Genomic DNA, 23,468 nt, shown 5'->3' on the forward strand with positions numbered 1-23,468 from the left:
CTTTATATTAACCACGGCAACGCTGCCTAATCTTATTTTTCCCGCCAAAAGAGCTAATTTCTATCCTACCCACGTTAGAGCTGTTTTGAATGAACAATATTTATTCGTAGTAAATGAAGTTCAAGTTATCGTGTCTTCTACGCCTACCATAATCCACGACCTGGCGGGCAGAGATATTTATACAGCCGATGCGAAAGGGCGATCGTCTTTGATCTCTATCAATTAAGCAAGCCCCAGTAAATATCGCCCAAGTCTTCTTGCTACAGCACCATACCAGTGAAATACATACATACACGGTGAAACCAATGTACTATCAGTTATCAGTATCTGGATCACGTCGTTTCCAGTCGAGGAGTTGCGGTTAACAAGGCATATGTTCTGAGACTGTCAATGATTGGCCAGTTCCCAAAGACGAACATAAGTTACGCAGCTCAGACACCGACGCTACCAATATGGACAGAGAAAACGTGCTGTCCCAAATCCAGGATAGCCAAGAAGAAAAAGTCTTTTACTGTTTTAGCAAGACGCTGTCTAATGCAGAGGGTAAATATTCCATCACCCGCCGAGAGTTGCTATCTGTTGTCAAAGTGAGAGAGTACTTCTGCAAGTACGTCTATGGGAGAAAGTACCTGGTCCCAACTGATAGAGAGGTTACAGGAGTCTGAATTTGACACTGAACACCAAACAGAGATTAGAGAGATGTCATGGAAATGTAGATACCCTATGCAGATAAGACCCTCCAGAGGACTGCAAACATTGTCAGCGGGCAGAGAAGAAAGATGGTCAACAACCACCATCGCCGATGATAATTGCAAAATAGGGATCTTATAAAAGGCTAAGAGGAAGTTCTAGGTAGTTGGGAAGAATTTGCCAAGTATTCTACCAATGTCAAGTTATATTGGGCACAATGGGAATCCATAATTTTGGAAGATAACTAAAGGAAAAGAAGGCGAATCGTTGTGCCTAAATATCAGATTTCAGAATTACTAGATGAAATCCATGCCGGTATGTCAGGAAAACATCTTGGAGTAACAAAGTAACAAAAACATTTTGTTACTCTGACTGTTTGAATTTATACAGTTATCTGACCAATTGTTCTGAGAATTAACTCAAAGTATGAAACACAAATATTATAGTAATATAAGCCACAATATTATAAGCCATATCAAAATGATTATGGCTAAAGATAAAAAAAAAACTTATCCAAATTATTCATTCTTTTGGAGGTCTTTTCTTCAGTGAGGGACAAAGGCTCTTTTTTGGCCAAAAAATGCCTACGTTAGTTTTATTTTTTAATAAGACAAATCGTGACCAGTTTCGCGGCTCTCAAAGTCAAACAAAACCAACAAGTACTGAAAATTAAAGAGAACAACCGAATCAACTATGTCTGAATCCTGAAACTCCATAGATTATAGTGCGTATTAACATTATAATTGAAAAAGTTAAAAATTGTGTATGATTAAAAATGACAATGGGGATTTTGTCAACACAGTACGTAGGTTGAAGAAAACCGTAAAGATAAGAATAAAAACACTAACAATAAACACACAAGTCTAACTAAATTTGGTAATACATTCCACACCTATCTATATTAAAGATGGGTGCTGAGGTGCGAAAGAATTGCGTTTTGTAAGTCTTTAAACCTTATAAACTCGAAGCATCAAAAAATTAATTTTATCATAGAAATTGAAAATAATAAATCCATTCATTTTCAAGATTTCACAATAAAAATTATAGACCAAAAATATTCATTTGAAATCTATCTAGGATCTGAAATTGGAAGGGACTTACTGAATGTTGCTAGCAAGCAACCGGAAGCTAGCAAACCGGAACCCACACTGTGGATTCAAAGGGAGGCGCTTGTATCCTATATAAAAATGACTATCTAAACACAGACGATTTAAGAATAGCCCATACAGGGTTGTCCGGAGCCGAAGTGTATCATAGCAACATCGATCTAGGACAAGCTTTCTCGCTCGAAAGATATTACAAAAGAAGTTTCAAAAAGAAGTGTTCGCCATTTTGGAGGAAGCTACAATGTAGAAAGTCAAAGAGGGACCGAAATAATCAATCCATCCGGCAGCCAGGCTGCCTTAAAGACCATCCAGGTTCACAACCAGTTCCAAACTGATTCAAAAGTGCTGGATACACTATGAGTGGCGGAGGACACCGCATATCACTTTATGGAAGAATGCAAAGTTCCTTACTAATCTTTTTTCGAATTTTGGTCGTTCAGAATCATCAGCAAATACTTCCAAATACCCCAAATATACTAAAAGTCAACTGCATATATTTCTAGCAGAGACTCTCGTTTTTAAATTCGCGTATCAGTACATCACATTCTAGAGGAGTGGAGGTAATGATCTCTCCTTGTAGACGGTCCTCATCAATTTTATTTGGCTACCTATGAAAATTTACCCAAAACGCGTTAGCCGACGCGTTTTATTAGGTTTATTAAATTACTTTTCTCTCTTTTTTGACATTTTGAAAGTTTTGACATTGACTTTAGTCAGAGCAAAAAAAATTGTAACTACAAAAGACATGTAATGTATACAATATATTAAAATGTATAAAACTTACAAATACGTTTTATACTTATCTTGGCTACAAACAAGAAACCACAGTCAGAAAATATCCTATTATCTAAGATTTAATTTCCTCTACAGGAGGTAATATATGTTCAATCCACTTAAATAAAGCTTCAATTTCGCCCTTTTTAATCTCGTGTAAAGTATAACTGAGAGGCACGAACTCTCCCTTCACGCCTAATTTCGTTAACTCGTCAAAAGTGCGTTTGCCCCAGGAAATAGGTACCATTGTATCTCTTTCCCCATGTGCCATATACAGTGGTGTCTGTGCCTCCTTCAGTTCTGAATAAACCGCCGAATTTTTGTTTAAAAAAGAAGATAAGGCAAAAACACCTGCTAGTCCGGGAGTAAAACGGTATGCGGTATGGAGGGCAAGAGCTCCTCCCATTGAAAATCCACCTAAAAAATAAAACTCAATGAAATCACATAATATAATGAATATTTAAAGTATTTTATAAGTTTAAATGTTATATTAAGGTAGTCGTATAATGCATGACATAATTTATGAGTGTTTAATTTAAAGGGCATTTAAAAAAAAGTTAGTAACAGAATTTTCACTTTTTTTAAGTGAAAATTCAGATTAATTGTTCTTAGTAGTTTTATATATTTAATTTAATTTTCTAGTTTTATATATTAAATTTCATTTTATTTACCTTAAAAACGGCAGTAGATTTGACTACTGAAAGGTTGGTTCAAATTAGGTCTTTTTATTCAATAAATAAGTTTTTCGTTATTTTTAATTTCAATAAAAAATAAAGTTAGACAATTAAAAAAAACTTAGGTAGGATATTTAGAAGAAGAAACGAGCTCAGAGGTCGATAGATAAAATCTCGGCTCGTGGGTGTATAAAAACTATTATACCTATTGTACATATTGTATTTAACAATGATTGCACTTAGATTGAATTAAATATAACGAAACGTAATCGTAAAGATTTATTATTAAGCTTATCAAAATTAACTTGAGGTATACGATCCAAGGTAGATTGTGTACTATAATCCAACGGACTATATATTATTGTGATATGAAATTTATTTACTTGAGAAACCAAAGTAAAGAAATCCATATTATACTCACTTTTTTAATAAATAAAAGCAATTCATAGACTTAACATTCGACCTATTACAAATTTGCTTACAATTTTAATATAACAGCTTTTTAGACAAATTCATAGTATAAGAATCTAGGTAAACTCCTATTATATAAAGAAATTATATAATAGATCAAAATATCCCAATTTATCTGATTTCTCCTCAGTATAAAATTGCTTATTAATCTTCTGCGTCTTGGAAGAGTTAAGAGACTTTTTAGACAAGAATCACGCTGCATTAGTCTCCGAACGAGTAGCATTCTAGTCAATGTTGTTGCTTGCTCAAATAAGTTGCTTCTCTGGTCGTGTAAAATAAGGTCATTTATATAAATAGGAAACAAAGCTGGTCCCAGAACAGCACCCCAAGAAATTCCCTACTCTGTTACACTCTCATGGTGGACAAAGTGATTTCTTCCAATCAGATAGGAAAGATCTCATTCGCCTCACACTTCTTGGGTTCTAAATAGGACTCAAAAACTTTTGAAATGATCGGAAAAAATTAAATAGGGTGGTAAATAATATAGTATGTTCAACTGAACTTTCACTCAATAAAAAAAGACTCCTTTTTTAGATGCATTCAAGGAATCGTTTATGATGTGAATAAAATTGATGACCTTTCGTCCTTGAAAAAGTAAGTTTATAACACTTGTCAATATTCAACAAGCAAAAAAATATTTAAAGTTACTGAATCTTCTAGCCGTTTTTGTTGGCGTTAATTTTAAATGTGCGAAATTAATTAAAAATTTTAAGAAAAAACTAATGACACCTTAGGAATCGTTCAAACTAACTTTTCAATTTACCTAAAACTTAGTATATATTATATTATATTTATTTATTTAATAGATACAAACAAAAAGTACAAACCAAAAAGTACAAACCAAAAGTACTCTTACACAAGATCGAGAGGTATAATAGAATTTATTAATTTCCTCTTTAATTATCTGGAGAAACTTCGTAACAACTAATTTATTATAAGACATTTACCAACAATAATCCGATTTAATGGCACTCCTGTGTTTACGATATCATTTATTAAAATCTTCATTTGTTCTCCCACTTCTAGTAGGGTTTCGGCATGCTCCGGCACCTCCGGTGTAATACTATATCTGTCAAACCAAACATAACTTTCCTAAAAATATGTTATATTAATTATTTATTTCAAATAAATGCTAACATTCTAACCTCGCCTTTTAAAGGTGTATAAGGCCTCAAAGGGGCTGTCGGAAAATAGTAACTGATGTGAGGAGACGTAAAATCTCCTACTAGGAACTTGACCCAGTTGTAAAATGCTTGACCTGCGTCACCTAAAATGTTAATTTATAATCTATATTTTGTACCTAAATGTAACGAAATTCCATAATATAAATAACATTTTGTATAAAATTACATAAAGTACTATATTATAGTACAATATTTAGCAGATTTAGATTTAGCCTGGTGACATTGTGACACATCACATCTTACTGGATATACTTGAACAAAAGAGTATTAGGAAGCTGCTAAATGATCTTTTAAAATCGTATTTAGATGATAAAGTTCAGCAAGTTAAAATTGGAGGATCCTTGAGGACTTCTAGTCATATGGGATGTGGTTTGCCACAGGATACAGTCTTGGGACCTATACTATTATACCATACTTTAAAAAAGCCACCCTTTTACCAAAAAGTATCCAAAGTAAAAATTATATATCTCTTTCCGATCTACATTAGGAAGATAACTTTGCACATTGATGCCATTTATATCGTATTTTATCCCGTGACATTGTGGTGTGCTATAGTGACGACATGACACACCGATAATATAAAATTTGAAACTTGGGAACGAAGTATTTAAACAGGCTGAAAAAGTTATTATACTTGTTAAAAGATTGTTGGATTTTAGTTTATTGTCTCTAAATGCTAATAAGTCAAACGTTGTATGTTATTCTATGACTAGGGCTGGTTTACCAAATATTACTGAAATAAAAATACACGAGGTATTTATTATAATAATCAAACTTGTATGCAAACATTTATGATGTCAATAACATAATGTACTTGTGTTTTTTGATAATCATCTGAGATGGATCTGCTACATTGAATACTTTTTTAATAAAACTCAAAAACTTATGTATATTGATCTATATTTTGGCGCAAAGTATGTCAAAAAATTTTATTATAAGCTCTTATGGCATACGTGTAATGATTACGGTTAATGTAGTTGCACCCCAACCACATTAATCGTTTTCTCTAGTAGTTTCTTGTAGTATAAAGAAATGAAACATTTTATTTATATTGTATAGCTGCTACACATTTTTTTTTATAATTAAGTTTGTATCTACCTACATAAAACTGTAACATGATTATTTTTTAAATAAACTTTTTATTTTTCTTAGCTTAATTCCATATTTAGCAAAATGTTTGGACCAAGTGTAACAGATAGATTACTAAATTTTTTTATGCCAAATGCTATTTAATCCAAAGATTATTATTCCTTCTCACTGAAATGTACTCTAAGCATCTAAATAATATCTTGCTGTCCTCAGCGAAAGCATAATAAGGACATTAGGAATATCACCCAGTGTTATAGTGGAGATATTCACTTTAGGTATATATGATATTCATTTATGTTTTTTTGACCAAGCACTGAATGTATACGAGGGTTGTCTTTTAAGTTTTGCATATGCAGCTGGAATAAAACAAAAAATACCTTTTAACGACTTTATTGTTTTTCAAAGTATTCTCCACGAAATTTAATGCACTTTTGCATGCGCTCAAACCAGTTGTCAAAGCTGTTATTCCACTCGTTTGTGGGTACTGTCAAAATTGCATTTTTAAAGGCGTTAACTGCTTCCTCTGGCGTCTGAAACCTCTGACCACGCAGTTCATTCTTGATTTTTGGAAAAGTATAGAAATCGTTGGGACTTAGGTCGGGACTGTACGGAGGATGATCCAATAATTCGACGTTTTAATAAGTTAAAAATTCAATAGTTGTCCGGGCTGTGTGCGAACTTGCATTGTCTTGGTGGAGGATGATTCGTCGTTGTGGGTTCGCTTTTCGAAGCTCAGCGATGACTTTCGGCAAACAAATGGTAATGTACCAATCGGCAGTAACAGTTCGTTGATTCTCCAGAGGAATTGTTGCAACATGACCTGCTTTTGAGACAAATGTTGCAACCATCTTTTTGGATACACTTCGAGAACGAATGACTTTTGTTGGCTTTTCTTCATCTTGAAATACCCATACAGACGACTGACGTTTATTTTCAGGTTCATATGAGTAAATCCATGATTCATCACCACTGACAATGTTGTACACATTTTTAGAGTTTCCTGCCTCAAAACGGTCTAGAGTTGTTTGACACCACATCACCCTAGCTTCTTTCTGTTCTTCAGTTAACAGATGCGGTATCCAGCGGGAAACTAATTTTCTTACCCGTAATTCTTCATGCAAAATTTTTTGAATTGAGGTCTTTGAAATCGCCGATGAAGCCTCAATCTCACGATATGTCACATGTCGATCTTCCGTGATAAGCATACGCACAGCATCGATGTTTTCTTGGGTGACAGCCGTTTTTGGTGCACCTGACCTTGGATCGTCGCTAAGACTAACCCGTCCACGCTTGAATTCTGCATACCAACGAGAAACTGTCGACTGATGTGGTGCTTCATTACCGAAAACAGAAATCAACTCAGCACAGCATTCTTGTTGAGATAATTGCCTTCGAAAATTGTAAAAAATGATGGCCCGAAAATGTTCTCTGTTTAATTCCATAGTATGCGCAATTTGCTACCTTTAAAAATTCACTGTAGCTGTAAAACTATATGTATCGCACTGACGTTTTGAATTTAAGAAAAGTAAAGTTTGAGGTTAAGTTTGACTAATGACATTTGATTAGTGACGCTCTCTATGTTTCTATATGCAAAACTTAAAAGACATCCCTCGTATAGTGAGAGTAGTGTAACTATGGTAAAACTATGGTGCAACTATAAGTAAAAGATTCCTTTACATGAGCCAAAAAAAGACCGTTTATGGCTCGCTTTATTACTGCCCCTCTCTGCTCTTTTCTTAAGATCCTTAGGCGAGGATGGCATAGTCACAATTTGAGTGGAATATGCAATATAACATACATAGTAAACAAAATATGAGTAAAATATCTGAGCTTCTTCTTACACTAAAAACAACAGATATTTGTTCAATACTTGCTGGTATGGATTGTATTTTTAACTTAAGTCTGCTTCAATTTATTTAATCTAGAAATTAATGAAATTTTCCTTTGTTTCCCTTGTAAATTTTACATATTTAGCTGTGAGCTACTAAAGAAATCTGTTTTGTTTTTTCAAAATTATTTTCTAGTTTATTAATTTCTTTAATAAAAGAATATATATAGAATTTTATTAACAAAAAAAGAAAGCAATGAATTATGGCACCTAGGTATCCAGTATCTGTATGTGCTAGAAAAATACAATAAATATAACTAACGATAAGTTCAATACATTATTTTCCAAACATTTAATTTTTAATTTATATTATGTAACATCTAAAACATGATATGGTTTTATATGTCAGTATTCAGTATAATTATTGAAAATATAAATATTTTTTTAATTTAATCTCATATTTACCCATATTCTCTATGGTCTCTATATTCTAAGCAAACCAATTATATTGCTTCGATCCCAAATAATTAACAAAATGTTGTTTTTTTAGAAGATTTGTAGGGCAGTTATGTGATATTTTCTTTTATTTCCAAAGGAAATTAAAACTCATATATCTGATTCTAAAACACAAACAAACAAATACAACCCTATATCTTTAATAAGTATGTTTTCAAAAATGATTTAATTGGTTAGTAAAACAAAGATCATCTCTTTTGTAACAAAGTACATAAATCATGATTTCTTTCAATATAGGTTTTAGGAAAAAAGTAGTTCACTTTTCATCAAGTTCTTAATAATTTATCAACTAAACTAGCTTTGACAACCTGACCATGCTCAATAACTGTAGAGTACTTCAAGGGTTATTCCTCGAGTCACTCCAAACAAAACATGTATGTTTGTATTAAGAAGTAAAAAATGTAAAAAAAAGTTTTATAAATGAACAAAAGAAATAAAATAAAAAGATATAATATAATTTATATGTATTATTTAGAAACAGTAGTTTTTCCATCAAACATCTTGTAGGATTTAGTATTTAAGTATTTTTTAAATGATCTGTTATCAGTACTAGAGGAGTTGTTTATGATAATACCCTCTAAGTCAAAACATGCCTTGTATTAATATCTAATGATTTTTTTTTGTAATTATAAAACCTTGAATAAAGAATTTTGTTTAAAAAAAAATTATGTTGCAACTAATTTTACTATTCTTCGAAACTTCTTATAAAAAGTTTTGGTGTTGCCATTTCCTTTGAATATATAATATTTAAATAAGCTACAGTTTCATTTTTTTTTTAATAATGTTAATTATGTAGTTTTGTAATACCTTAACTATTTCATATTAACATCATACATTCTGCTCCATATTAACAAACCATACCCAAGCAAGGGTTCTACAACAGACTAATATACTACAATTAGTACCTACAGTTTTTTCTGCTAAAAAATTCTCTTAAATTTAATAAATAAAAAATCTAACATTTTGATAATATAATGAACATGTTTCATGACATTATATATTCATTTTAGCCTTTAAGTGAAAAGCCTACACTTAAATGTGAAAGTATCAATCATGTTCCCCATAACAGAATCAATTAAGATGATATGATAAGAACACTAAGGACATCTAAACCCATAGGCCAAAAACATTTCACATGTAGTAGTTCCAGTCTCATTAATATCTTTCCTACATATATAAGAGATAACTTAGCTATCTCAGAAAATATTTTTTAAAAATGTGTATATAGGAATTACAAAACTGGGATAATATTCACTTGGAACTGAATTAATTCTTAATGGTCTTTAATTTCAAAAATGTAATTTTTAAATTTATGAGACTGTCTATTTCATGATACAAGTAAATGTATGTATGTAGTTTAGCATATTAAATGGATTTGTAAATTGTTGTAAATTGAGATTGTAAATTTTTAGTGCACTGAGATCTATACCTACTAGACATATTTTATTCAAAGGTTTTCTTGGCATAAAACGAAAGAAAAGAAATATAGTTATTTTTTTCATATGGTACCTATGTTAAAGAACTTGCATATTTATGGAACCTAAATGTAAATTTTTTTACATAAAATAAGATTATTCTTTTAATGTTTTAGAAATATTTCTCCCTATTGTTTACCTACCTATCCAAGCCCCCCTATGTTTTGTCTTTTAAAAAATGTCCTGCATTGGCTCCAGGACAAGAAGCGTGTCACCCTGTCTAAGATAGTATTAATCTTTCTTGCACTATTCCTTTTTTTATACTCTCTTTATTAGGTACAATGAGAATACAATGTCATACTACCCAGTAGTATAATTTTTTAAATACTATATTAACAACCTGTTCCATTATGAATGAGTTCCTATATCAGAACACATGGCTAAATGTGCCAAGCACAAGCCCAAAAAAAAAGAAATATTTAAACTTAAGTTAACTGAATTTGGATAATATTTAATTTTTCTAAACCCAACAAGATTACAAACCATATTAATGTACCGAATAAACAAAATTGACACAAAATAGTACATGTACCTCAAGGTCCACCAAGTTAAGTTACTTTGGCAAAATTAATATATTATTTATTTTAAGGAATTTGCTATGATTAGTTAGAAAATATTTCAAGCCAGTCCCCAGCTATTGCCAGCGAGCACTTTAATGAGGATGGAATGCAATATAATATCAAAAGCTTTTTGCAAGTCGAAGTATACTTATTAGGTACAGCACAGAAGTTCCTTTTTACTGACTTTGTGCAGTTGGTTGTTAAATTATTTAATTAGGGAATAACCCCTTTTTTTTGTAGAAATATGTAGAAAGATACGTATTTACCTGAACCATGTAAAAATATCACAGAGGCAGAACAAACTTTGCTGGATGGAATTTTAATTAATGAGGTTAGAGACATTATTTCTTCAAATAGGTATCCCAAAACAGCTCCGAAACGAAACGAAAAATAAAATCGAAAAACTGGAAAAATTGTTAGCACGATCAATTCCTAGTCAATTTCATAACCGGAAAAATGTTAATTACAATTTTTGTGCATGTAATTGTGTTTTCATTAGCATTTGTTTACATAATAATCGGCTCCAGATTTGGTCTGTCATTGAACATTGTCATAAAATCAGCTGATAAGAAGAGTAGAACCATATACTTATAAACTCTTTATAAGTATATGAGTAGAATCTACAATCTTCAAAATTTTTGGCGAAATTAATTGAACAATCAATATATCTAGTGTTCTGTTGAATTAAAATAAAATTAAAAATAAAAATGAAACACGAACTCTCGGTCTTAAAAAAGTTACAATAAAAAGTAAAACAGACTTGTTTCACTTTAAACAAAGGATCCTCATCTGTGATGATCCTAAACTGTGTATCTAGAAAACAAAACCCACACATAGGTGTAATTGCCTAAACCAAACCCCTTTTTTTTCCGAAGGTCCTTAAAAGTACCAGAAAAAACACATTACAAGAAGATATTTTTATCATTATCAGTGTTTGAAGTTAATAAACTTGTTCAAATACTGTTTACCAAGGTGTGCCACCTACTCTCCACAATGATTTAGATCCCTTCTTCTGAGCAAGAAACCCTAGAAGCTTTCTTGGTCAGAAGCTTCTAGGCTTTTCTGACCAGCTTCTGTGCTTCTGGAGTCTGTTGAACTTTACTGGTAACTTCTTATCCTATCCTTTTCCAACCCCGGGTTCGGTATATACTGGATGTCCAAGATTTCTGGTTTGTCTCTGTTAGTAGTCAGTCTAAATCTGCGGTTAGTCTAGTGCCTGCTTTCTCAATCGATAATTCTCTCTCTATCTCAATAGATGAGATAGTTAACTTCAATCCTATATAGATATCCAGGTAAAAAGCAATGATTGTATCTGATCCTGTTTATTGTTGTTATTTGCTTTCTACTTAGACCCGCGTGTTTGAATTATAGTGTATGAATATATGGCCCACTCTTTGAGCAAGTCCACATCCTTTTTTTTGCCTCTTACTTGACATTGTTTTGACCATCTGTTCCAGATTAAGTTGTAAATTTCATCTAATGTGTTTTTTGGATTTTTAATCTGTTAATATTTTTAAGAGATTTTTTAAATTTATCCTGAATATGCTAACATAGTTAGCAAAACACGTGACGAGAGTAAAATAAGGAGTTTTGCTTAGTGGTAAAGCTGTTTTGTGATTTGAGTGTCACATCAAACGACTATTAATACATATTCAGTTTTAGATTCAATTATCAGTGCTAGTTTGTTTTTTTCAAATCAGCATTTCATTTATAATAGATCCTCATTTATATCACTTGGTAAGATATCTGGTTATCAGTAGATTAGCTAGGTACTTCTTGCATAATATAGGTACTTAAATACAATTATCCATCCGTTTCATGGGTACTTACTACCACACACATTGTTTTCTCTGTTCTCTCAAATGAGCTAATTTATGGCTCTTTTCTAAAAAATCGATAAACTGAACTTTAGCCAAAGTTTGCAATATTTTTTGAGAAATTTGATAATAATGAGATAGGCCGAAAGTTGGCAACGCTATTTAATATCACTTCCCTCTTTGCGTAAGGGAATCACGATAAAACATTTTTTTAACTTATCGGGAAAGATCCCTTCAGAGGAAAAGTAGCAAAGTAGCAAGCAAGAGGAAAAGTAGCAATTTAGGTAAGCCACAATTTCAATGACATTAAAAGAAGGTGCCTTTTTGAAGAATTTTTGGATTAATTTGATCCTGAATATGTTTATTTTAATGTTTTAATCGACTTCATTATTTTTAGGTATAACTGGTTCTAAATAAAAACTATCTATAAAGTTTTCTCCGCATAATTTTTTTAAATGACTAAAAGGTCTGATAATACCATAATATTGATTGCCTTCGGAGTTTAGTTTGGATCTGAGTAGTGTCTTTTATTACAAGATTTTAAAAAAATCGAAGAAAAAAAATTTAGTTTAATTGTTAATTTTAACACCAACGGCTAAAATGCACCTCACATAAAAGAAATATACTGAATTATTAGAAGACCTAACTGATAGAACTCAAGAATTGATGAATTTTTAAAAATTTCGAAATGAGCCATTTTTTGGATCCTAAAATTTTCGTAATATCGAAAATTTTAAGTGCTTCGGTTATATAATTAGTGTGATCTGATTGGATTCAAAAGTTTCGGTATACCTAGGTATATAGAAACTGTTGGAATTGTAAAGAAAGAATCCATAGTTTTTCAGCACATCGACTGTTTTCACAAATTTTCGTATTGTAGTCATTTTTTTACCATATTGTCATCAACTACTAGGGGCTGTCCACCAAAAAAAGACATTAGAACATTTTTAACATTCAATATTTGTCGGGAATTCCATTTAAATTAATTAAGGCGACATCTACTTCCGGTAAAACCGAAAATGCGAAAACTATCAATATATTTGGTTGCGTTCTCCCAAAAACAGTATAATATTATAATAATAATAATAATAACTTTTATTTGCATCGGTAAAAAATATTACATTAGAGTATCAATACATATAGTTTTTCTTAACAAATACTTTACCTACTGAAATGCAAAAAGGAGCTGAAAAGCATTAAACATTGTTCGAGTCCAGCACCTAGTAAAATACTTAAAATTACTTAGTACCTAAAATATCTCAAATTATTATATGCAATATTTTGAGATATTTTAGATATTTAGGATTAAAATATTATTATTATTATTATTATTATTATACTATTGCTGCCGCAAAAGGATTAATCTAGTATAGATTATAAGTATTATCTAGAGTAACTAGCATTAACAGCGTTTTAAGTGATTTCAAATGGAAATATTAGGCAGACAATGAAAATGTAAAACAAAACAACAAAAAGTTCAAATTGACAGTTTAACTATAACATCCGGCGTCGAACCATAATACTCGACTCGACAGCCTATCAATAATTAAAGATTATGATTCAAAGACAGAGTTTCATTTTTCTTTTAAAATCTGAATTTTTTGTCAATGCCTTTATATAGGCGGGAATACCGTTGTACAAGCGATAGACATTGTATGAAAAGCTGCGTTCGAACATAAATGTTTTATGCCGAGGAGGAAGTATTAATCCTTCATATCTTGGGCTTAGATTATGTACGTCCATTCAATATTGGGTTCTGTATATTAAATATGGAGGAGTTTTAGTCTTTATAATTTTATGAGAAAAACTTAAAAATGCAATTCTCTACGTTTCTTCATATTCAACCATTTTGCATCAAACAGTTTGTGCGAGATAGGTTGGTGTTTTTTTATTCCATAAATAAATCTTAGGCATGACTTTTAAACTTTTTGAATCCTAGCTTCATCGTTTTGGATCAGATATGGGCCATATACTACATCACAGATACATACACATACTACAATAATTGAAGAAGCTAAGAACCAAAATACCTGTTATAACTCAATTTTTTGTTTCACTGTTAGTATATGGCGATGTGGATAGAGAAGTTTTAATGAAAAATAAGCTCTCTTAATGGAGAGATCAACGTGCTCCCTAAATCTTAGTTCCGTATCGAGCATAAAATCCAAATTCTTAAAACAAACAGAAACGGGCACAACATTACGATGATTTGTTACATTCATCCTCTTGTTAAACTCCGACTTATTTTTACCAAAATAGAACACTACTGATTTTGTTAGATTTATACTTGTTTTTTAGAAATCTCTACGAAACGCTCCAGATCATCTTCAATAGTTTGTTTTGCATGTATCCAATCTTGAGGAAAAAATTCATATCTACTTTGAATGTCATCAGCGTATTGATCTGATTTACACCTATGTAGGGCTTTAATGATGTTACAGGTATAAATCGAAAACAGAATGGGAGATAAAATAGAACCTTGTGGAACTCCACTATTAATTATAAAGTATTCGAAGTGTCCCAATGACTGCAATCTTCTTTGTAAATAATTTTTTATCATACGTACTGATTGTTTGGAGAATCCTATGTATAAAAGAATGGTAGTACAAGCTTATGGTTGATGGTATCGAAAGCCTTAGAGTAATCTAGAAGGACTAAAGCAGTAGTTTTTCCAGCATCGTTCTCCCTCAAAAGACAAAACTTTAAATATTGTTAAAAATAAATTAGAGAATGATAATAATTTAGCAGAACATACAACACTAAGCGTTAGTACAATTTTAAAACTTTTAACCTAATGTGTAAAAACTACTTATTTCCTATACAAAAATGAACTTTATTAACAAAACTTTGATATGGCTATAGGTTCTCCTCTTTCACCAATTTTAAGCAATATATTGATGGAAAATTTTGAATCTGAAATTATTAATACATTTGATAAAAAACCTAAAATATGGTGGCGATATATTGATGATATTTTTTCAATGTATCGGTATAACGAAATAGATCTTATAAATTTTTTAAATTACAATAACTTCAAAGAATCCACTATAAAATTTACTCTCGAAAAGGAGGCTGATGGTCAGCTTCCTATTCTTGATATTTTAATTAAAAAAGATTTACAAGATGTTGAAACTAGAATTTAACGTAAACCAACTCATACTAATAGATATCTTAATTCTAATTCTAGAAGAAATTAGATTTTTTCTAATTTAAACATCCAGGATGTTGGCAAGGTCAAAGACGCAGCTATTCCCCGTTCTGAATCCTGAGTGATATTCTGGTAAAATTTGATGAACTTTTAAGTGTTCCGTTATTTGCGTATCCATTATTTTTTTAAGAACTCTGGAGAGGCATGGTAAAATAGTTACTGGTTAAACTAATGACTTAAATAAGTATAATGAGCGAGTTATAATAAGCGCCAAATGCCAAAATTTTAATAAATACAATTGATTTTTAACCTCATCAACATCAACGGTAGGAATGGAAAAAAAATGCAAAATTAGTTTTTTTATTTTGTTGCTAGAAGGATAAAAGATCTTCATGTGTTATTGTTGCAGAACCTGAATATTGCTTAACCCTTTGGGACCCAATTTTATTTTTAATGATTTTAAGGATGTTTTTGCGAGTTATGGTATTTTAAGAGATCATTTGACAATATATACTTGTTAAAATTTAAAAAAATATATATACAGGAAGAGCAAAAAATTGTGGGACAAATAGATCCCAAGCGGGATTTTTAGGTGGGTTATAAATATCTCTAGGGGCCAAAAAAACACATTTTTGTATTTCAAAATTTGTATTTTTTTTATTCACAAAAAGACAAACCGCAAAGGTAAGTATTTTAGGACGAATGATAAAGCGCAAAGCAATGCTTGCACAACCCTACATCGCACATTGCACAAATAGTAGTGGTTCTACGTTCTTTTTTCTGAAGAGCGCAACGAGTACATCTTCGCCGTTTCGATGTTTCTATTGGAAGGTGATGACCCACATTTTTCATTTCTTTTGATCTCTTTGATGGTCTTCCACAACTGTTTCTTCGGAGTTTGACAACAGCAAACTTCACTGTTGTCCTTCTTCGATTAGGTCCTCTGATAAGGTAAATAAAAATTCCAGTAAGGGTATCTTTTTTTGGGTACGACGTAAGTCATTATATATTACCCAGCTGTTAACAACAGCAATCATCAAAAGTCGATAAAATTCTTTTTTCCACCATTTGCATGATTTTCTGCCAAAGTCATACACACTACACATCTGATCAGCCAGATCCACACAGGCCAGCCAGCCACACAGCCAGGTCCACAGCAGTGGGACATGATACGTCAACTCTCTGCCCAGTCTTGTCTTTTTTCTTCATACAGGTCATATCAGGGGTATGGCAGTTACTCAAAAGAATAACCTGCTTTGTATCTTGCCATATGATCGCAATAGAGTTTGTTTGATTTGATAAAAACTCGCATTCACCCCTAGACATTTTTCGTTTTTCAATGAATTTTTTTGGCATGTCTTTTCTTGTAATAATGGCTCTTCCCCCAGCTGGGTATTGGAGGGAATCCATCAAACGGACTGATGTAAAAAATCGATCGAAGGCCAGAACTACGTTTGGATTTTGTATAGTTTCACATAATTTTTTTACAACAGTTTCGCCCAAAGTTTCGCTCCTTTCAACGACGTCCTTGCCGCAATATACATTTGCATCGTATGTATATCCTGTTTTCGCCTCACATCTAGACCATAATTTTATGCCTCTTTTCACAGGTTTTTGTGGCATATATTGTTTCAGTCAAGCCCACCATGCTCTCGTCGATACTTTGACTTGTACTGTCGGATTGATATTTCTAAAACGTATATTTGAAGCAAGATAGAAGCTCTTGTACATAGTAAATCTTACTAGCCCCTTCTGGCTTGACTGGATTATTGAAATAAAGCTTGGATAGTAAAAACAAACACCTGCTTTTGGATATGGCCAATTTAATAGCCTTGTTTCCCAAAGATGGATGCGGTGACCAGTAATGGCCAAGTTTTGGCACCTTATTGAAACACATAACTAATGTGCAGCCAATAGTAATCATAATCTCCCCTGCATGAGTGAAAGTCGCCTGCTTTTTTTCAAAGACTCAGCAATAAAAGTAAATAAACTTTGAGGACAAATTTTAGTGAATATGTCCATCGGGGAGGCCATTGTTAAAGCCTTAAAATACCCGCTAATGACAATTTCCATTAAAAACGGGACAGATAGCGCCCGGCAGATGTTATGAAATGTATGCTGGGATTTATTTGTCCCATTGGGGCCGAATGGGTTAAAGAAGCTCTTAATATCTGTATAGGATTATTTAGTTTGTCTGGGATTAATTTAGACTTTTCAGAATAATTATTTATTATATTTAGCTTCTTAAGTCGCTTCCAAATTGCGTTTTTGTTAGACCGAGTGCATTTAGAAGTTCAACATCAAGATTCCGTTACATTGCCAAATTTTCCTATGAGTCCATCAATGCATCAGTTTCTGCAGAACCAATCTGTATATAATTGATATTATATAGCGTTGTAGCCATATCTGGCTGGCAGGCTGCAGGTTTAAATCCCTTCCGGTTATTATAAATAATTAAATGTGATACATTAAAAGACGCACTTTCATTTTAATACAAATATTTGCATTTTTCAGGTAATAGCTTAGGCCCTTATTAAATCTTACTGTAATACAGAAACATTGCTTGAACATAGAACATGACATTCTGAAAACGTTGTAATGAAATGTTCGGTGAATGTTCCCTTAATGGAATTGCACCTTAATTAAATAAATTTTCAAACCTCACTCTTGGTGTCAAACGAATTTCCATTCATTTAATAGGCAACCCACTTATAAGATATAAACATCAACAGAGTAGTTAGGATTTTATTGACAATGATTTATATTTATTGAATTAAATTAAACTGCTTATTGCCTATTTTAAAAATGTCCCTAAAAAATAACCCAAATCTATGTGTTGTGTGTTATAGAACATTTTCGAAGACTTCCAATTTAAGAGCTCATGTTAAACAATTCCACCCAGGTAAGTGTGGTATTCTAAAACCAATAATAGCCTTTAATGAAGTGGGTTTTTAGAAAAAGTAAACGAATTAGCCCCCAGAAAACTATATAAACCATCGGAATATTGCCAGGCTTGTTCTAAAGCATTCACCAACCATTCAAACTTTAAAAGGCATGTCTTGAAGTTCCATTATGGTAAGTCACTGCTAAGTTCACTTAAAAGAATTTAAAAAAGTACTAATTTTTAGATAAACGATACACTTTATTGGGAAATAATCTGTTGAAGCACATTTGTCAAATATGTGGGGAAAATTTTTCTTTTTTTAAGCATTTAAAAAGCCATGAAAAACTAGCTCATGATAAAATAAAGAAAATATTTAAAAAATCTTGCCCCTTATGTGAGTTTGGGCATATAGACCGGTCTGAATTGGTTAGTCACTTTGAATCTGATCACAATTTAGTTATTAATTCGGAAACCATTGTATTCAACACTTATGAGCAGTTTTCAAAGTGGAAAGGTGAGATAGAAGTAGCCACCAATGCTGTATATGTTAAGAAAAATGGAAACCTTAATGGTGAAAAAAGAAAATATGCTTATTTTACATGTCAATGCTCTGGTTATTATCGTCCAAGGGGTAAAGGTATTAGACCTTTAAAAAGGCAAGGCTCTAACAAAATGAATGCCTATTGTCCTGCTAATATTTACCTAAAGAGGACCAAAGATAATTGTTTTGAGGCCTTATGGACCCAAACCCATGTTGGGCATGACACTGAGGAGTCAACATTGAGTTTCCAAAACACAATTATACAAGAGGAAGAAGTAGATAGGCCATTAACAATAGAAATCAGGAATGATGCCAAACTTTTAGAAATCAGTAAGGAAGAATTAAAAAATGATTTGATTAAAGCAGTCAGTGAAATTCAGTCAATGGAGGAGGTGAAAGTTTTTGAAAAAGTTATTAGGCAAATAAGGACTGCAATGGCAGAAATGAGGAATCAATTTAGTGAAAAAGTAATAAATGTGGATCCAGATTATGGCGTTTCTTGGTATATAGAGCAGTAAAAGAAGATGTGGCATGATATTTTGTGTTTTAAATAACCACAATATCTTTAATGACAGTTTTTGTGTATTTATTTGAACAGTAAGGGTTGTAAGTAACATGTGCTGAATTTTATTCTATATTATTACATACATTTTCATACCAAGTTAAATGAATAACACAAACTATACAAAAAATATTAAGTTGTGCTAAACAACTGATGTCAGGTTAATTTTTCAAATCTGAGTTTTCTATTTTAGACCACATGGCAAGTTAATTTCAGTTTTGGAAATTCAATTAACTTAGGCCATTTCTTTGTTACTAAATAATATTACCAATACACAAGTTGTAAAAAAAAGTTGTTACCAAAAACTAAAAAATTCATTCAACATCAAATAAAAAATTAAAAAACTAACCTCTTACTTAATACTTAATGTCACTTCTACAATTGTTGTTATTTTACCTCCTCTATGGAGCCACTGTCTTAGTCTAGCAATGTTTAAATTGGCAAAAACTTAAGAGCCTTATTGTTTTGTCGAAAAATAGTTGTAAATATGCTTGTTAATTTAATATAAATTGTCATTGGCCTCGGAAGGTTCATTTATAACAGATTATTAATTATCATTATGTATTTAATTATTGTACACTTCACTCCTTTTTTTAAAATAAACAGAATTTGTATTTACTGAAATAAAAACTGATGTATTATTATTGTTATTAGATAGTTTCCAGATGGTAAACGATATCATCTTATCATAGTTTTTTTTTAAATATCTCTTTTTATTAACCAAAATATATATCATTATGGTAGATTTCATCAATCCTTTAAACAGTAATTATCCATTTGTTTTATAGCTTTTGGTGGTTCAAATAATTATGTATGATGAAATTCTAGTTCATTACACTAAATATTTAAGTGTCAAAGTCAAAAATAGCTTTATTGTTACATAACATAATATTTTGTGAACAAAGCATTATATAAAACCTTAAAGATAGTTGACAACATCTTTTACAAAAATATAAACATTTTTAACAATTCTTACATACATAGAATATAGAACACAAGCAACAAAATTAAAAAAGTAAAAGTATTAAGAAGTCCCATCACGCTACGCAAATCTCCTCACTGTCAAAAAGTTGTATTTAAATACTCGTCTAGAGAATAAAATGCTTTAGCAAGTAGAAGTTTCTTTATATTTTTCCTAAAACGTTTTTCACAATTTATTAGCCCTATATAAAGGGGTAGATGGTTAAAAAGCCTTTTGCCCCCGTACACAATAGAGGACTTAATCTGCTCACTTTTTGGGATAGGCAGAGGTAAAGAGAAGGTTGTTTGGAGATTGTAACCCAAGGAGGGAGGGGCCAAGCTGATGACGATATTTTTTGTGGATAAGACAGTCTCTAAAATAAAAAGGCGTAGCAATGTCAGGACAGAGTGTTTTAAAAATAATGGCCTCCAGGAGCTATGAAAGGGAGCTAATAAATAAATAAATTTTGCAAAATAAAAAGAGAGCTGAAAAAATACTGAGAGCACACACCCCAAAACACAATACCATATCTCAGATGAGACTCAATAAGAGCATAATAGGCAATTTTAGCCACATCAAGTCCCAGAGAATGTGTTATTACTCTAATAGCATCACTGTTGGATGGTAGCTTCCCTATTAAAGAGGAGATATGATTTTCAAATTTTAATTGCTTATCAATTGTCAGACCCAAAAATTTGCATGTTTCAGAAGAACTTATTGTTTCATCGCAAAGTGACAGTTCCGAAGTTACATTTAAAAGTTAAAATATTAGTTTTAGAAATATTAAAAGTTAATCTATTAGATTCACACCATGACTTTACAACAATTCATCAATAAAACTCTTTAACCTCTTGGGGTCAGTGTCATGCCAAAGTATTGTTGTATCATCCGCAAAGATAGTAAATTTGCCCCTAATCATTGTCAAAATATATGTCAATCATTGTCAAAGAATACCCTTTGTGTTCTTCCAGATAGGTAAGAACGAAACCAGTCGAGAGCAACTCCTCTGAATCCATAGGTTTCTAGCTTCTGCAGCAGTATTCTGTGACTTACACCATCAAACGCGTTAGATAAGTCACAGATAAGTGTATTATATTATATTAGTTAACTCTGTATAAATTAAATATAATGTTTTCCATCATATTTTTTATCTTAAAATATTACTCTGTAGGGCATTATATTTAAAACTAGAAAATGTGTGGTTGTTTTTTTAAGTTGCATGAGAAAGGGCTAACTTAGTATGGATTTCTGTTGAATTTTGTTACTTCATTTGTTTGTATGGTGATAAGAAAGGGGGACGTTTATAACATAAGACCCTGACATTTTTTTGGAGACAAGTTAGATTAAAACGCATTTTCAAAGAAGGTAGATCGTATTACTTGTTTTGCCGCTACATATGATTAATTAAACTAATAATCAATAATTAATTAATAAAAGATGGTTGCGAAAAATCTATGAACAAAGGGATTACCTGAGTTAGATGTTCTGATAAAATGCTAATCCTAATTTCAGAAGTGAAGCATTTCATTAACACACACACAAATTCATTCAAAATTGAATTGATTCTTTAAACAGTGATTAGCCACTAGTATCATGAAATGTATCTAAAATTATAATGATTACTTGGCAAAATCATTTGTAAATTAGGATGATGATAGATTTAGCTCTAGATGTTTTTGTTCCTATTTCATCAAAAGTATCTTCAAACAAAAACCTATGATCATTATTTGTTCCTCTCTTATAATGCTACTGCTCTTATTAATCTAAGAAACAATCCTTCGAATTTCTGAAGATTTGTTAATTATAAGAGAAAATGTAGCTCTGTACCAAACTATATGCACTTTAATAATGATCAATCTGCAGATGATGGCCATATCATTGCTGATCTATCCGTCGACCATTTTGCTGCTGTTTATGATACTACAAATTGTAATTTACCTAAAAAGTTAGAGTTAGTCAGTTAAATCACCCCTATTTCTAAATCAGGCGATAATTATGATATTAAGAACTATCGTGGTATCTCCAGTCAGCTATTCCGAAGTTGTGTGATAAGCTCATATATCATCAATAAAATTGTATTGTCAGAATCGAGGATTATTGTCTGCGGAGAAACACAGATTTACAACTGGTAGAGCCAGCTACTAATTTGTTGTCGTATGCAATGGATCTACTAGAGGCTTTAGAGAGAAAAGAACAAGTGGGTGTCACCTATACTGATTTCTCCAGACCCTTTGACAGAGTTAAAGATTTATTGCTTTTTAAACCAGGGAGTTTGGGATTTAACGAGTAAGCTTTGCTGTGGATGTCAAGCTTTTTAAATCGTTGGGTGGAGAGAGTAAAGCTTTTTAATTATCTTTCGAAGGTTATAGATGTTCGTTCAGGAGTACCAAGTTGGCCATTGCTCGCTCATCCTTATTATTCAATCTCTTTATTAGTAATCAACTTTTATGTAAGGTTTTGTTCTTTGCGAATTATTTAAAATTTTGCAGAACTTGAACGACATTCTTTTACTGCAGAGAGTAAAAACTCGAACGAAGAAGATTCGACGAAGAGTCGTCTTAAAAACCTGAACTTCAACATTGATAAGTGCTTTTATATTAGAACTTTTTCACAGGTAGTAGAAAGTTTGAATCAAAATATACTATGATTAATACTAACTCGCTATATAAAAACCAAGTTAATGTCTTGGAATTGTTTTCAATGAGGATTTTAACTTTAACAACTGCATTTTCTAAGTTTAGTTGAGATATTGCAGTGACAATTGATGTTATGAAGAGTGTATATTGTTCTCTTATTAGGCCATAATTTAAATATGCTACAATTGTATGGTCTCCTTTATATGATCTATAATTAATAATATATGCTTCAATGGAGAAGACCCAAAATAAGTTTTTAAAGTTTTGTGGTTATAGGTTGGGTATTCCAATGTAAAATTTTGATAAGATTGAATCAATCTTTTGTTTTAATTTCGTTATTATAAATCAGTGAGATTCAATTATAATTATTTATTGTCATACGCGATTGATGGAACTGACAGGGCTAAGATGTCACTTTAGAGTATTGATTCGGTAAATGCTATTTTTATATTTATAATACTATTTTGGATTTATTGGCTTTAGATTTTTTGTTTCAATTAAAATTTTATTCTTATATTGTTTTTTTTCTTTTCCTCATAATTGGATTTTTTA

At 31.5% G+C, this 23,468-nt stretch overlaps 2 protein-coding genes across 2 annotated transcripts; one reads left to right on the top strand and one right to left on the bottom strand.

Moving 5' to 3' along the window:
- Positions 1-2,538: 2,538 nt before the first annotated feature.
- LOC126738104 (lysophospholipase-like protein 1) lies at positions 2,539-10,891 on the bottom strand. The gene is made up of 4 exons (XM_050443254.1): positions 10,634-10,891; positions 4,861-4,982; positions 4,663-4,807; positions 2,539-2,987 (listed from the first exon to the last, which is right to left on the bottom strand). The coding sequence occupies exons 1-4, from the start codon at positions 10,707-10,709 to the stop codon at positions 2,644-2,646; spliced, it is 687 nt and encodes a 228-aa protein (XP_050299211.1). The 5' UTR covers positions 10,710-10,891; the 3' UTR covers positions 2,539-2,643.
- A 7,127-nt stretch (positions 10,892-18,018) lies between these two features.
- LOC126738101 (uncharacterized) lies at positions 18,019-20,437 on the top strand. The gene is made up of 3 exons (XM_050443251.1): positions 18,019-18,234; positions 18,288-18,407; positions 18,461-20,437. Exons 1-3 carry the CDS (start codon positions 18,138-18,140, stop codon positions 19,273-19,275), a joined length of 1,032 nt encoding a protein of 343 aa, XP_050299208.1. The 5' UTR covers positions 18,019-18,137; the 3' UTR covers positions 19,276-20,437.
- Positions 20,438-23,468: the final 3,031 nt, after the last annotated feature.

This window comes from Anthonomus grandis, chromosome 7 (genome assembly GCF_022605725.1).
Source record: "Anthonomus grandis grandis chromosome 7, icAntGran1.3, whole genome shotgun sequence".
NCBI lineage: Eukaryota > Metazoa > Arthropoda > Insecta > Coleoptera > Curculionidae > Anthonomus > Anthonomus grandis.

Bases quoted from the DNA above. Each gene is read 5' to 3' on its own strand.
- LOC126738104 (XM_050443254.1), bottom strand. From the start codon at position 10,709: ATGTCTCTAACCTCATTAATTAAAATTCCATCCAGCAAAGTTTGTTCT. The intron at 4,983-10,633 runs GTAAATACGTAT...TTAACATTTTAG, and splicing joins GATATTTTTACATGGTTCAG to GTGACGCAGGTCAAGCATTT. The intron at 4,808-4,860 runs GTTAGAATGTTA...ACATATTTTTAG, and splicing joins ATACACCTTTAAAAGGCGAG to GAAAGTTATGTTTGGTTTGA.
- LOC126738101 (XM_050443251.1), top strand. From the start codon at position 18,138: ATGTCCCTAAAAAATAACCCAAATCTATGTGTTGTGTGTTATAGAACA. The intron at 18,235-18,287 runs GTAAGTGTGGTA...GTGGGTTTTTAG, and splicing joins TGTTAAACAATTCCACCCAG to AAAAAGTAAACGAATTAGCC. The intron at 18,408-18,460 runs GTAAGTCACTGC...ACTAATTTTTAG, and splicing joins TGTCTTGAAGTTCCATTATG to ATAAACGATACACTTTATTG.